The sequence below is a fragment of the Rhyacophila brunnea genome, unplaced genomic scaffold, assembly GCF_057557595.1.
Source record: "Rhyacophila brunnea isolate RB1 unplaced genomic scaffold, BYU_Rbru_1.0 scaffold_9, whole genome shotgun sequence".
Taxonomy (NCBI): domain Eukaryota; kingdom Metazoa; phylum Arthropoda; class Insecta; order Trichoptera; family Rhyacophilidae; genus Rhyacophila; species Rhyacophila brunnea.
The window spans coordinates 27442656-27457317 of record NW_028233361.1 but is presented as its reverse complement, the minus strand read 5'-3'; the positions used below and the strand labels follow the sequence as shown (position 1 = coordinate 27457317).

The 14662-nt window shown below is 35.7% G+C and overlaps 1 protein-coding gene across 1 annotated transcript in view; it reads right to left on the bottom strand.

Moving 5' to 3' along the window:
* mgl (low-density lipoprotein receptor-related protein megalin) overlaps window positions 1–14662 on the bottom strand; it is a 625899-nt gene that overhangs the window by 26026 nt on the left and 585211 nt on the right. The window contains exons 5-11 of the mRNA XM_085959678.1: window positions 11787–11925; window positions 9543–9688; window positions 6043–6297; window positions 4545–4721; window positions 3390–3616; window positions 2571–2840; window positions 254–1859 (exon numbers count right to left, since the gene is read on the bottom strand). Coding sequence (XP_085815804.1) covers window positions 254–1859; window positions 2571–2840; window positions 3390–3616; window positions 4545–4721; window positions 6043–6297; window positions 9543–9688; window positions 11787–11925 — 2820 coding nt within the window. The remainder of the gene's footprint in view (window positions 1–253; window positions 1860–2570; window positions 2841–3389; window positions 3617–4544; window positions 4722–6042; window positions 6298–9542; window positions 9689–11786; window positions 11926–14662) is intronic.

The window sequence follows — 14662 nt, the reverse complement described above, 5'->3', positions numbered from 1 at the left end:
AAAATCTTCATTTATTCCAAACAGATTACCGCATTGCGTTTGAAGACAATGAAATATTAGCACTACTATTGTAATTCTCAGTTAAGTACCATGACCTGACTATAGTCATCCTTGACCTACACAATTATTATAGGCTTATATTATATTTCGGTATAAACAACATATAATCGTGTATGTATGGAGCATAAATAAAGGTTTTTGTTTAACATCCTGGATATAACAATTATTGTAATATATTTAAAGGTAAACTTACTCGTGCAGTTTTGTTCTTCATCACTGTTATCCAGGCAATCATCGTCTCCATCGCAGACCCAACTCTTAGGAATACATCTCTGATTATTACAGGTAAAATCCCAAGAGTTAGGGCACGGCTGGACTGGAGGTTCCGAATTAGGATCGGAAATACACCGCATTTCATCGTCAGCCAGCTTCTCACCGTACGGACAGCCGCATCTCACCGTCAAAGTTTGCGACTCATTCATAGGAACGGCAAAACATATCTTTTCGCAGTTTCCATTGTTGATTGAACACGGCTGCAGTCGGTCAATTTTCTGTACACTTTCACTGTAAACTTTCACACCATACAATCTGTTGGTTTGAGGTTCTCTGACCATAGTTTCCTCTTGCTCTCCGGTGAGTTTATGTAATCTAATAATGGCATCTAACCTCCAGTCGGTAATATACATGAATTCTTGGTGAATAACTATAGAGAACGGATGGCGTATGAGTCGAGAGTTGACCGTTTTCACATCGCTTCCGTCAAGGTTTGCATGCTGGACGTGGTCCAATAGAGCGTCACACCAGTAGACTCTATCTGCTTCAAAATCGATCGAAAGTCCATTGGGCCAACCGAGAGTAACGTTTTTAAACACAATCAGACCGGTTCCGTCGGAGTTCGCTCTGCTGATGTTAGCAGGACGATCCCACTCTGAGAAAAATATAAATCCTCGATTTGGGTGCACCACGATGGCTCTGGGTCTCTTCAAATTTTTTAGCAACGTTCTTCTATATGTGACATTCTGCGTTGAGAGCACATTCAAAGTTCCTTTGCGCGAATCTATGTAATAGAGGTTCTTGGAAGCCCAGTCTACGGCCAGGCCTTCGACACCTTCGTTTTGTGATGCCAGAACAATTTCTCTGGATGTTCCGTTTCTGTGGACTCTGTAAATGACATCTTGCAATACGTCCGAGTAATAGATATGTTCGTCTCTCGCGTCGAAATCGAGGCCCACGAATCTGGCACGTCTCGAAACTACTGGTAATATGGCATCACTGAATCCTTCGATCACAGGGTGTAATACTTTTCCTTTGATGAATCTCTGCTGAGAATACATCAAAAATTCTTGTACAAGAGCACAATTTCTCAAATCACTCTCTAGTCTCCATCCTATATTACAAGCGCACCTATATCCTAATCCTGCACCCTGTATGGCAGTCACAATACACATCTGTGCGCATCCTCCATTGTTATTTCCGCAAGGATTGTTAGCAGACAACTGCTTCAGTTGGTGAACGACTTTAATCGCCTTGGGGTCTCTGATGTCTTTCATTTTATATATAGACTGTATACTGTTTGCGCCTTTGAATTTATCTACAGCCATAATACCCTGTTTAGTTCCGTCAGACCAGAAGATTCGGTTTTCGAAAAGCGCAAGTCTCGAAGGGCTAGGCACGGGTTGTCCTCTTAGAACTAAAAATCTGTGTTGTCCCTCGTAATCTACCGTTTCGATGTAATCCAAAAGCGAGTCGCACCAAAACACTCTTTTGGCAATAATGTCGACTGTGATTCCGGACGCTTTATATGCCGCTTCTGAAACAATCGATTTGGCGTGGGTTCCGTCCATGTTTGCTCTCAGCACCTGTCATGAAAATGTTTGTTAAATTAGTATTTATTTGCTAAATTGCACTGAAAACCCTAATGAATGAGAATTATTAAAAATTAATGAAGAAACTCAATCTCAAAGATCAACTAACTCAATGCAGTAGTATACAATATGGCATACTCGCCAATTTGATATTTCGCAAGCATAAAATATATGTATAGAGTTAACCTATATAATTTAAGCATTTTTGCAAGATTTGTCCAAATGAAGTTACGGTCGGTCGGATAATTGTTTGTTTTCTACAGTTTTACAATACTTACTGCTTATTAAAAATATCAAAAATAATTAATATCAGATCCATGATTAAAAAAACCTATTCATATAAATGGCTATCACCCATGTTCTTTTAAGCTGATGGAACCAGTTATGGATCTTTATTATATTGTTTGAATTTAATAAAGTATAAATATTGTGTTTTCTTTTAATTTTAACTTAAGCGTAAGTAGAAAAGATAAACAACACGTTGCATGTTTTTGTCCACTAAGGCATTTTCTACGTGTTTCTGGTCTGCCTGTCAAGCTGGTGACCAGGTTCAAATACTTAGGTGCCACAGTTGCCGACTATGAGGGTATTTCCAGTGAACTTGTAATCCGTATGGATATGGTGGGAGTTTGCATTCAGCCAACTCGGAGTCGCATGGAGGTCAAGGCTGTATGGAACAAAAGAAATTAAGTATGACATCCTCACCTGATTACTGTCAGCGACAAACATGTATCCGAGAGTAGGATCAAGAGCAAGATCAGAAGGGTTGGTGAGGTTGGATCCCAGCACCACAGCGTGTCGTCTCCCGTCCAGCTCGAAGACGTCGATTTTTTGTCCAACGGCATCCGCAACGTAGAGTTTGTCTCCCACCCAGTCCACAGCCAGAGCGACCGGAGCCCAGGTGCCCGGAACAGTGATGTCATTGTCAGAATAGCTTGGGAAGCCATTCGGGATGTTCAACGATTGTATGTGGACCTGTAGAAATGATGATATTTAGTTATTTAGTTAGCTATGACTGTGATGATCTCATCATCCTTTCTTCTTCCCTGGCCTGGACATAGCCAATACTGTATATAGCGTTGCCACATACTTCTGCAGATTTAAACTATTTTGTTGATCCAGCTGCCTCTAGGTCTGCCTTTTGGATACTACTGAATGACTAATTTTATACAGCGATTTTTTCTTCTTTGAGGTGTGTCCAGACCATTTCCATTTGATGTTTTTAGCAAAATCAATTACATCCTATTTTCTTTCCATATTATTATTTATACATAAGTATTTCTTTTTAACAAATTTGCCAGGTATTTTCATAAAATATGTCTGGCATTTTTTTCTCTGGGACTATAACTCGCAGCAGTGGATCTTCTCCACCTAAACCAGTCTTCTTTGCTCTCCTTCTCGAGTCAATCATGTTTAGCACTCCCGAGTAAACTCATCAAATTATTATGCAGCGAAAGACAGTTCCCAAAGTGCATGCATACCTTAGACTCCTTAGAGGTAGCGTTGATAATAAGTCATATTTACCTTTCTCGTTTTGATATCGGACCAGAAGAGCAAATTTTTCTTGTAGTGATAGTCGAGACCGGCCGCACCGGTGGAGTTAGCCACGAGCTTGACAGCCCGGCCGTGGGAGTCCATCATGAGCACAGCTCTCTCGTGGGCGAACAGAAGCTGCGGCGTCGACTCAGGGGGAGCCGTGCACGTGGAGATGCCGCTCAGCATGTAGCCGGGAGCGCACGAACATTTGTAGCCTGGAAACATTAATAAAATAATTGGATGAACAATGTGAAAATTAAAAAGTTTACTACAGTCCAGTCATGCCAATTTCAGTCACCATAAACTAATAAATATAGATGAATATGATTGAAAAATGAACTTTACATACATTGCGATACAGACCATTCCAAATCTGCATTCATGTGTAGGTATATCATTACTGTCTTGTTCAACTAACACCAACTACGGCTGACTGTCGTGAAATGTTTTTATGAAAATAAATATAGGTAGTATGTAGTTAACATGAAATCTATCTACATTGCAATAAGGGTATTTTGAATGTTTCTGTCAGTGATGTCTTTGATCTATCTGTAAAATATGTCCACATTAAAATTTTGTATGCAAAAGTGTATTCTCATTATTATTAATATCTGGGAATAGTTAGACATTGTTTTTTCATTTATATAACAAATGGCTTATTGGCCATTTCAGCTAAATTATTAAACTGGTGATCAGATTGGTGAATTACAAAAGTCCTCGGTTCGCTTATATGTTAGAGCATTTGGACACCGAGTGGCACCTCCGAGAAGCTCTATTGTTCGCTTGCAAGTCTTCTTGCATCCCTCCAGATCCAGTTGGTTTTTAGAAAAGGCAGGTCTGGTTAAGCTCTTTTGTGGAATATGTAGCATGTGGCTGAGTCGGATTCAATGTAGAATTTTCCACCTTCAACATTACAAGAGACTGCACGGTCTGCTTTCTTATCTCCGTGTTACTGACAAAGCTATATTATGACTGCACACCCAATATACAATTCTTAAATCTCAGCATACTAGCTGTGTAATGTGCGTGTTGCACAGGTAGAATATAATAATAATACCTCAACATTTTTTGACGGAGTTTGGATTGGTTGCTTGATCTAAAAATATGGTATAAGAAAAATGAACATTTAAAAACATAACAAACCTCCGTCTCTGTTGGTGCAGAGCTGATCGCAGAATCCCCATTCGGCACATTCGTCTCGGTCAGTGCAGGTCTTATTGTCGGCGCTGATGACTCCTCCAGAGGGACACGAGCATGCTCCTCCGTTTAAGGATGCAATGCATTTGTATTCACAGCCGAGGGATGGGCACGAAGCGGTAGCTAAAAATATAATATAATCGTATAATGTATTTTTTCAACAAGGAGAATAAATAAAAATTGTGATCCTGAACCTTCTTCTAGATTCCGAAAGATGATAAGGAATAACCACTATTGATAAATATCATTGATATATTTACTAGGATGAATAATGTCTTGTTGTTTTTATTTAATAAAACGCAATTTTTTTATAGTACTTATTCCACTTTAATTAATATATTAGGACCGGTTTCGTCCGCCTCAGTGGGACATTTTCAACTTTGTTGAAAGTAGTTGAAAATGTCCCACTGAGGCGGACGAAACCGGTCCTAATATATTAATTAAAGTGGAATAAGTACTATAAAAAAATTGCGTTTTATTAAATAAAAACAACAATACAATGCAGTTCCACCATGAATTGACAGTTAACAAAATAAAAGAAAAAAAAAAATGAATAATGTCTGTTCAATTATTGTCAATTTAAAACTGTACCAACGACAGAAACGCACAGCAAGATATAACCATCTCTTTTATGAATATCATCTTATAATATTCCCTTTTATCATGAGTTTCCGAATATCATCGGTATTGCAAAGGCTGTAAATGGTATAGTGACTTGTAAGAGTGTCTGAAAAATACTGTTAAGGATCAGGAACGAACTGGGAATATTACTTTTTATTTATGATAGCTTGAAATATTATGTTCGTAATTTAGTACATAATATTACATAAATATATCAATGATAAATATCATCGAATCCTTGTAAACACTGATTCAATTTTTTATCCATTATGGCAGTTGATTTCGTTGGAATTCCAATTGTAATTAAATAGTTGGTTGATAGAAAGGTTGATTATGTCATAAAATTTACTAAAATCTAATAAAAAGGAACCCTTTACCACACCCGGACTTAATTGGGCATGTTATAATACGCAAATATATGATTTGACCTCAAATCATATCTATATATACCTACCTAGGTATCTGCACCATTATAGAACTGTGAATATCTCAGGAGCAGTCACCCAAGACTGATGTCGCAACGCACTCAAGACTGCTTTGTCTGAGTTTACATGACCTTAAGAGTACCGACAGGAGAGAGGAGAACGGAGTAGGTATAGACAAAAATTGATCATAAGGTATAAATCTAAAGCTAATATAAAACTGCAAAACGATTTAAGTGAAGAGATAATATGACAACACATTTTAATTTAAAAGCAACAAAATTTGTTATTCTAGTGACCAGATCGGATGGCACGATCTGGTACACATTTCAGGGCATTCGCATTCCCAGAAGATACGGTTTGCTTCCTATACTATACGTTGGTCATTAGGCTTCACTTACAGCAAGCTGTTTCTTCGTCGGCACCATCTTCACAGTCTCTCTTGCCGTCGCAGAGCTGCGACTTGGCAATGCAGCGAGGAGTTCCGCCAGGTCCTCCCTTGGGGCAGAGGAACTTGTTGTCGGGGCACGCGATGGCAGTGCAATTGGCCTCGTCGGAGCCATCCGAACAGTCTTGGTAGCCGTCGCAGTGGAAAGTCGCCGGTATGCACAGAGCGTTCGAGCAACGGAACTGGCCAATATGACAGGGGGGGAAATCTGGAAAGAAAGTTTTTTTAATTCAACTAGACTTTTGGAAAATATTAAATATTTTTCATAACTGCCATTTAACCCTTAATGGAAGACTGATGTAATTAAATAAATATTAATCAGTTATTTTATTCGAACAGGAACAATTTTGTATTCAGGGTGCCGAACATACGTATAATTTACGCTACAAGATTAGAGACCAAAACCACCTAAAGTAGCTCTTTTAAATAAATAAAGTTAATTCATATTTTGGAAGGAATGATAACTTCAATAAGTAATACGAAAATTTAATTTAAAAATGAGTTTGGTTGCAAATCCAGCAATCTCTTTAAAAGTTATATATTATCAAAAATAAAATAAATAATGATATTTTAACTATGTGATTTCTGAAAAATAGAAGTCGGTACACGGGCTAATACGGTGAATTCATTCTATTAAAATTTGGTGGTGATCCGATATTCAAAACATGGGGTCTTTTGTTTATACTTCAGTTGAGGCATGGTCTAAAAAGATCGTGGCTAGGCGATGTGCGAATTCAGCAAATGACGCGTGCCGAACGAAATATAATTTGTCATAAAAATCCAACATGCATCCATTTAATGTTATGTTTATTGTTATATTACTAATAATAATAGTATATTCATTGACATGTTTTCTTTTTAAAGTACATGCGGAACGTTTTTTAGTCATCTTTACACGATTTAAGAATATATTCTTCCGACGCCATCACAAAACAAATTGACATGCAAACAGGTCGACTATCGCTCTCCGAATAGCAACGCGGCCGAAATTTCGTTCCACATACTGTTTAAAATTATTTGCCGTTTCACTGAAGTACGCTCTTAATATATCGATCTGAAACCTTCACGTATAGATTACTCGCAGACAGTTAGTACAAAAGTAAAAAATACATGGGTATCGCCGATCTACTTTTCAAGATAATGGAACTTTGCACTAATGCGCGTCGTCATTTATTTTGACGACATCATAAATACAAAAATTGGACTGTGAAAACATTAAAAATGGAAAGTACCTACACATCATTACAAGAATTCTTGTAATATGTGAAGTCATGGATATACTACGGACACGGCTAAAGTTAAAGCGACATTTTTCTTTTATTATGTGTCTTTGTTCACTGATTATATTATCTTCTAGCTGTAGACTGCCTTTTCTCATTAAAAGTTAGACGTTGATTAATGTGACCAATAAATGTATCGATTATTTACCTTTCCGTTTTGATATAAGAAAAAAAATATAACGACGATCTTACGATTGTTCTATATACCTATAATATATAGAAGTGACGAAGACTCGTTACTATACTTATGTTATATTACCGTTTATGTTAAAAAATAGTTTTTGATTACATATAGGTACTATCCGGTGGCGGGTTTCTGTGAACATTTCTATGTTTTGGGATTTAATGATTTAATTAAATTTATTGGTAAGAAATTCTACAGTAGCTGTCAGGTCATTACTAAGCCCCCTGAAGTCATTTTTCAACTTTTCCATACCAATCGAATTTAAAGAACAATTATCCCTTTTCAAGCTCTTAGAATTTAGTTGAATATATATATTGATACTATCGACTGAAGGTACTTGATGGAATTTGAATTTAAATTCTAATGGATCCAAGTTCTGTACTATTCCACTTAAGTCGTTTTTTGAGAATATATATAAGTATGTCAGTGCCTGGAGATTTTAGACTGTCAGCTATTGAGTGTACTGATGCTGCATTTTCTGCACTTCAATTATTTTAAACGGGTGCTGGAGGTCATTTTTTAAAACATGGATGGAGGCATTCCTCCACACTGTCGGAAAATTAATTTGCACAGATTGTATTGCAACCTTTCTCAATCTACCGAACAAAATTTAAATAAAAAAAACAACAGAACGATTCAAAATAAGATAAGATACTTAGCATCTAGCAGTATACTGATTATTATTTATACCTATTCTACGCAATGATGACTGTCTAAGTGTGCACTATTATTTCCTGTTACACATCTCGTTACGTACCTAGTCTTTGCCACTGATCGATATCTATAGGTAAATCTATTTTTCAATATTGCCATAAACGTACATTAATTTTTATTTTCGCCGCTGGTGAATAGTTACTTATTATATCAATTACAAAAGTTGTTTTCGGTATCCCTAATGGTTCAAGTATGATTTTTGAAACGGCCGGTAAATCTCGCTACAAAATGTTGCCCACCGAAAGTTCACCTACATTTAATATCTAAAACTTGTTTATTTAGCATTATAATCATTTGGATAACGGTATATTATGTGCGCACGAAAGAGGACACAGAGTGTCGAGTCTATATTATGGAAACCAATGCTGCTATTTCAATTATAATATAGTACAGTATTTAATAATATTTGGTACATATAAATAAAGCCGAGGATTAAACAAGTACAAGTAACATAATATATTTTAAAGCGCAGTTACACATCACAACATTTGTACGTGAAAAATGATTCAATCGTGTAAATAATTGCTTTGTGTGAAGTAGATAGGCTGTGGGAATCATAATGAGTAATATGTAGGTAGTTTTCAGTCATAATTACGAAATACATATAATAATATGATATTACCTACTACTGTTGAGTAGGTACATATTAATAAATGTCAACGTAGAATAATACAAAAGAATTAAGAAAACAGATGGTGTTTCTTAGTTTTTAAAATTAAAATAAATCCTGAACAAAAACGTCTAATGATAAAATGCAATTTTATCTTTAAAAACATCTAAAATTAAACAGATTAATATCACGAGTTAACGGCGTAGATGAAACTTTTTGAAATTTATAATTATTTTCTTGAAGGCTAATTAATGAAAGCTCTGATAATGAAAAGCCTTCAACTCTAGTGCAATTTGCCGATATATTTTTACGGTAGATGTCACTTTATAGATACTAAACAGTTAACATGATTGATTAAATTTCGTCTTTAAAGTGTAAGTATAACTTCTAAAGGATCTAAAGTATATGAATAAATAATGTGTAAAATGTTAAACACATATTCACAGTCAACAATAAATTAGAGTCAACATTTAAATAATCGAAATAGTTCTTAAAATAATAATAGTAAATATTTATATTGTGTTCAGTGTTTGTTATTTATTTTATGAACTAGTTAATATTACATTGAAAACATACACAAATGATTGTTGGCAGTAGTAGTTCTCAACCATTTATTATGGTTAAAGGTTAAATGACCGACGGGGGAAATTCCCGTTTTCACTTACTGCATCCAGTTTCGTCTGAGTTATCCCCGCAGTCGTTTCTATGGTCACACTTCTGCGCCGCGTCCACGCACCTTTGCCCCCCCTCACACCTGAACTGGTCGAGCCTGCACGCCACTCCTGGACAGCCATCCTCGTCGCGACCCGACCTGCAGTCAAGGAGGTAAATATTAAACAAATCATTTTATAAGAATATACGAAGACAGTATCCTCAAAGTTCCCCGCAATGCACACCAGCCTTGTAGGCTTTTCAGATGTCACCCTACTAGAAAAACTGCTATTTAATCCATTTTACTGATAGTCAAAGATTTTTTTAGTTAAAAAATTAACTTACAGTTAAAAAACTATTTAATAAATCCGATTTTTATTAGTACATCGTATTATGTAAATATTTTTGGTTGATAAGTTCTTTAGAAAGTGATAATAAATAGTCAGAATATGAGACCTCTGATAACTCAACCATTATAATATTATATAACTGTATGTATATTAAGTGTGATTGTACAAATAGATTTAAATCAATATCTCTTGTTACATTTTCAAATTATTTCATTGCATGTCAATTGAATGTTTCATGTGGCATATGTGTAATGTATGTGTAATGTATATGTAATGCAGAGATTATGTTGGATCAGCCACGTGCGTAAAATGCTCGAGGAGTTGACAGCAAGGCTGGCTACGTACGCATTCCCTGAGAACGACTTAAACTGAGATGGATTTCAGAATGCTCGGTTCAAATAAACTGAAGATTGCTGGTGCTGGATCGTCCAGAATGGAGGACGTTTTAAGTTTTTGAAGCAAGTCAAGATGCCATAAATGATACAAATTCAAAATATTTAGTAAAGTTACGAAAAACTTGAGTTTTACGAGTTTAAAATGTATAATTAAGTCTAGTGCAACTATTGGTCGAAATGGACCGGAACGCACCAGAGAAATCCTTCTCGTCTTCCGACTTGTCAAAGAATTAAAAATGACGCTCCGGTTATGAATTAAACGATCGTATATAATACATTATTATTTACTAGTTATTTATAACTACAAATAAGTGACGTCTCGCAGCGATTGACAAACCATGCACTACTTATATGCGGTAGATAAATGATGGAGAAATAATAAGGGCATATTGTGGTGCCTGCCCAAATGCTTAGAAGTAATATTGCGTATCAGTGGCGCACCCAAGATTTAATATTGGGGGGGGGGGCAAGGAGGATAATGTAAATTTTCTTCTTCACAGCCTAATTTCTCATTTATCGGTCTTTTGTCTATTGCACTCGGTGTACCTACACCATGGTACCCACATCCTGAAACGGGCCCTCAGGCTAGGATATTTGGCGGGCCCCCTACCTACCTCTAAGATTAAAGGCAGTGAGAAACACTACATTAACGTTTTTCAAATTGTGTTTTAGTTCAAATTAAGGGTACTTATAGAGTGAATTATTGGCGATTTTTAATACATCTTCTTTAATAATGAAGCTGACGAGTATCGACACATAATAATCAAAAAATATATTGCACAATTATATAAGTAATTGAAAATGTACATGGCCATGAAGTATAATAGCGCCGCAGGCGTCTTTTTTTACTATTAAAGCTAATTTATGATGTGTGTTTATTTCACTTATCTGGTCAACCCGACACGCTGGGCCCCCCACAGCCCGGGCCCCCAGGCTAGAGCCCTGTCAGCCTTCCCCAGCCATGACCTACACCACTCGGAATTCGGGTGGACACCGAGAATTTTTTGACAGTTCCATTAGGGATTGGGTTTCTAAAAAAACCTGACATTAGTGTTTCGAAATTTTTGTGTTAGAAATTAAAATCTAAGAAATTTTTCTAAAAAGGGTGCTAGAGAATTATTACGAATCATTTTTTTTGCCGTGTTTTTATTTGTCTAAGCCCAAAGGTATAGTTTATTGGCTTTCAATTTGAATGTTTAAAATCATTTTGATAATTTTCATTTTTGGGGGGTGCCAGGGCCCCTTGCCCCCCCCCCTGGGTTCGCGATAGTTGCGTATCGAATGTCTAAGGATTGTTTTCGCATTTATCTGTCTAAGGTAGGTGGGTAGGTATATAACAAAAAAAAAACTTCCATAGTATATAATATATATTCTGAGAATTATCGAAAGATACCGTTCATAAACTTTTCTATTTAGAGCGCTGAGTTATTATTGACAGTTAGGTTAACTTACAGCGTTATCTATGCATCTAACCAGATGAGTGATAAGTATATGGATAAGCTAAGACACTTACCTGCAGTCGATGTAGCCGTCGCAGCGCTTTTCCCGCCCTACGCAGGCTTCCCCGCTACTACTGCCGCTGCTTCCGGATGGCGCGCCGCTCTGCGGGCCGGCGCCGCACCGGAAGTCGTCCGCCTGGCACTTCCGGTACGCTGGAAAAGTTAAGGGAGAAACACTTGTCAGTTGATTGATATACGGACGCACAAATAATGGTCATTCTTCTGTTGATAGAAAAAGACATTTTTTTACGTTGGATTCAGTGGGGCGTAGTTGGAATACATCGTTTCTGTTGTCAACTACAGATATCCATTATAATATACCAGCGTTTCTCAAGGTTTAGTAAAGATGGAAGGCGATTTCAAAATAAGATTAAGAATAAGTAATGGCCATGCATTTGAACCAACATTTATTTTTAAATTATGCGTGTGAATCATAACGTCATCTGTGGAGTATATTCTGAATAACAAATATGTGCGCTAGAATTCACCATTTTATGCTTAGGTAGATAAATGCATTTATCAAATTATTATGCTGCGAAAAAAAGTATCTAAGTGTACTTCATTTATTTCGGAAATATCTTACTTTTCAGTAAAACTAAGTTTTACTATGATTGTGCTGTGAGAAAATACGGATTGGCTCTCTTATTTACACAATATCGAAACAGTTCCGTCGAAGAGTAGGTTAAAAGCAAAAAGGCTTCTCTCCATTTTTGAAATGCACAACAGCCACTCTTTGAAATGTTTAAATTATACGAAATAGGTTTATTATTTTTAATTTAAACAATGGCCAAAGTATCTCAGTACTTACAGTATATTAAGATAATATAATAAAATCCCGTAAAGATTGTGTCAAATTTTTATGCGCATATCTCAATCTGTAAGTAATGAAGAGAAACCCTTTTGCTTTAGCCTACTTATTTGTCCTATGAGAAATGAGTACTTATGCACATACACACTGGAAATGCGCCATCTACGCCACGCGCGCCGCTTTTAGTGTGCTTTAGCCCTTAGAGGGAAAGTCGGTTGGGGCCCATATTTTATTAAAATATACGACTAGTTTTCGAATATTCTTTATATAATGAGGTTTCACAAAACGTGATATTATATTATACTTTTTCATATTTTACAACGTTTTTATTAGCTCGTATTCTTGTTTGTCCGGTGGTTGTTTGTCCAGTACAAATCTTGCAATCGATTTTTAACTAACTTCCCGACTAGCTAGACATTTGAAACGTTTAGAATATGTCAGAACACGATGCTAATGCATTATTTTAATACTTTTAGCCATCTTTAAGCAGAATTGAATTCATTTTCAGTTAATTCTGTTTTGTATGGAAAGTTATATCAGAAGAATCCGTAAAAAGTAAAAGACTATTATTGGTTGCTAAGGGGGTGGTCCTAGCAACTAAATTATTAATATATACGTGCGTTGGTATGGAAATCAAAATGACATTTCAGTATTCTGTATATTTTGTTTTTTTATTTTATTTAGTTCATATCGAGTACGAGTTTGAGCATATTGAGCATAATAATTCAACAGAAAATTTAAAAACGTTGTATTTAAAAAGTTTTTTTTATCTTGTAATTATTTACAATAAACTAGAGAAAACTCGATACTAAGCGATTGTGTAACCATAACATTTATTTTGTTTTTTTTTTTAAATAATTTAAATACCAGAATTCTTTAACAATCTATTATTGTTTCACCCGTATACAATGAAAAATCTCGTGTAAACAAAACGCTTCAGGATTATAATGTCATCGATGGGTAAATTATAACGGTTTGAAGTCAATTATTCCAAATTTGAAAATGCGCAAATGAGAAAATTATGTCGGGGAAAGTCAATATTTGATTCACACTCTTTGGGGAAAAAAGCTCCGGGGGGCGTTTTCGAAAATAAATTATTGCAAGGAGAAAAAAAAAGACGGGAGAAAAAAAGCCTCATTGCAAATTAATGCAACGTCAGCCTGTTTCGGCGAATAAATCATCAACCTCACGTATATAAATAATCTATTAGATCCAACCCCCGAACGTGCGGTTCGCGAGTAATTCGTCGGGAGATAATGCAATTTATTACCACGAAGTTCACCCATAATAATCGGTGATAGGTTTATCGGCCATCGGCAATGCACCATAGTGAACATTCTGGAATCCACTGACAAGTATTGTAATTCAAAAATTAGTAGTATTCCCTCTATTATGAAGGTTTAGTCTCTGTGGCATTTCTAAAGTTTATACTGAGAACATAATAATTATTAATTGTTAGGTTCGACCGTGTTTAGGAAAAAGGGCGTAACCCCCACAGAACAAATTTTACAGGAGGGGCAAAAAACTTTTTTTTGAATGATTTTAGTTTAATATTTTTTTTAAAATAGGCACAGACATTGGGTACATGATTGATGATTTGGTGTAACATCTTTTCGATCTAATAATAATTAAAGAAGTTATTACAGAAAAATCATTAAAATTAAGCGTAAATGCTTTTTTTCTTAAATTAAAACTTAATTAATCTCAATTAAAACCTGAATTTAGATAATAATTCGGCATTTGTGACTTACTTCCTTTTTATAGAACGTGTATTTAGTTGTATACATTGTTAATATCTAATTAAAGCACTTTTCGAAAAATCGAGGGTTACGCCCTTTTTCCTATACACAGTCGGTATGAATTAATATGATTTAGTAATGTTGGTAAATTAATTAGACACATACTTCTTGTACGGAAAAATACTATAGTTAAGAATTTTTGACCCATACTATTATATCGAAATAAACAACGTTGTATATTTTATGGATATATGTTGGCATATTGTTACTATTATGGTAATGCATTATCGACGATTGTGCGACTGATGTATATGGGATATATAAAGAGAAAATTTAATAAACC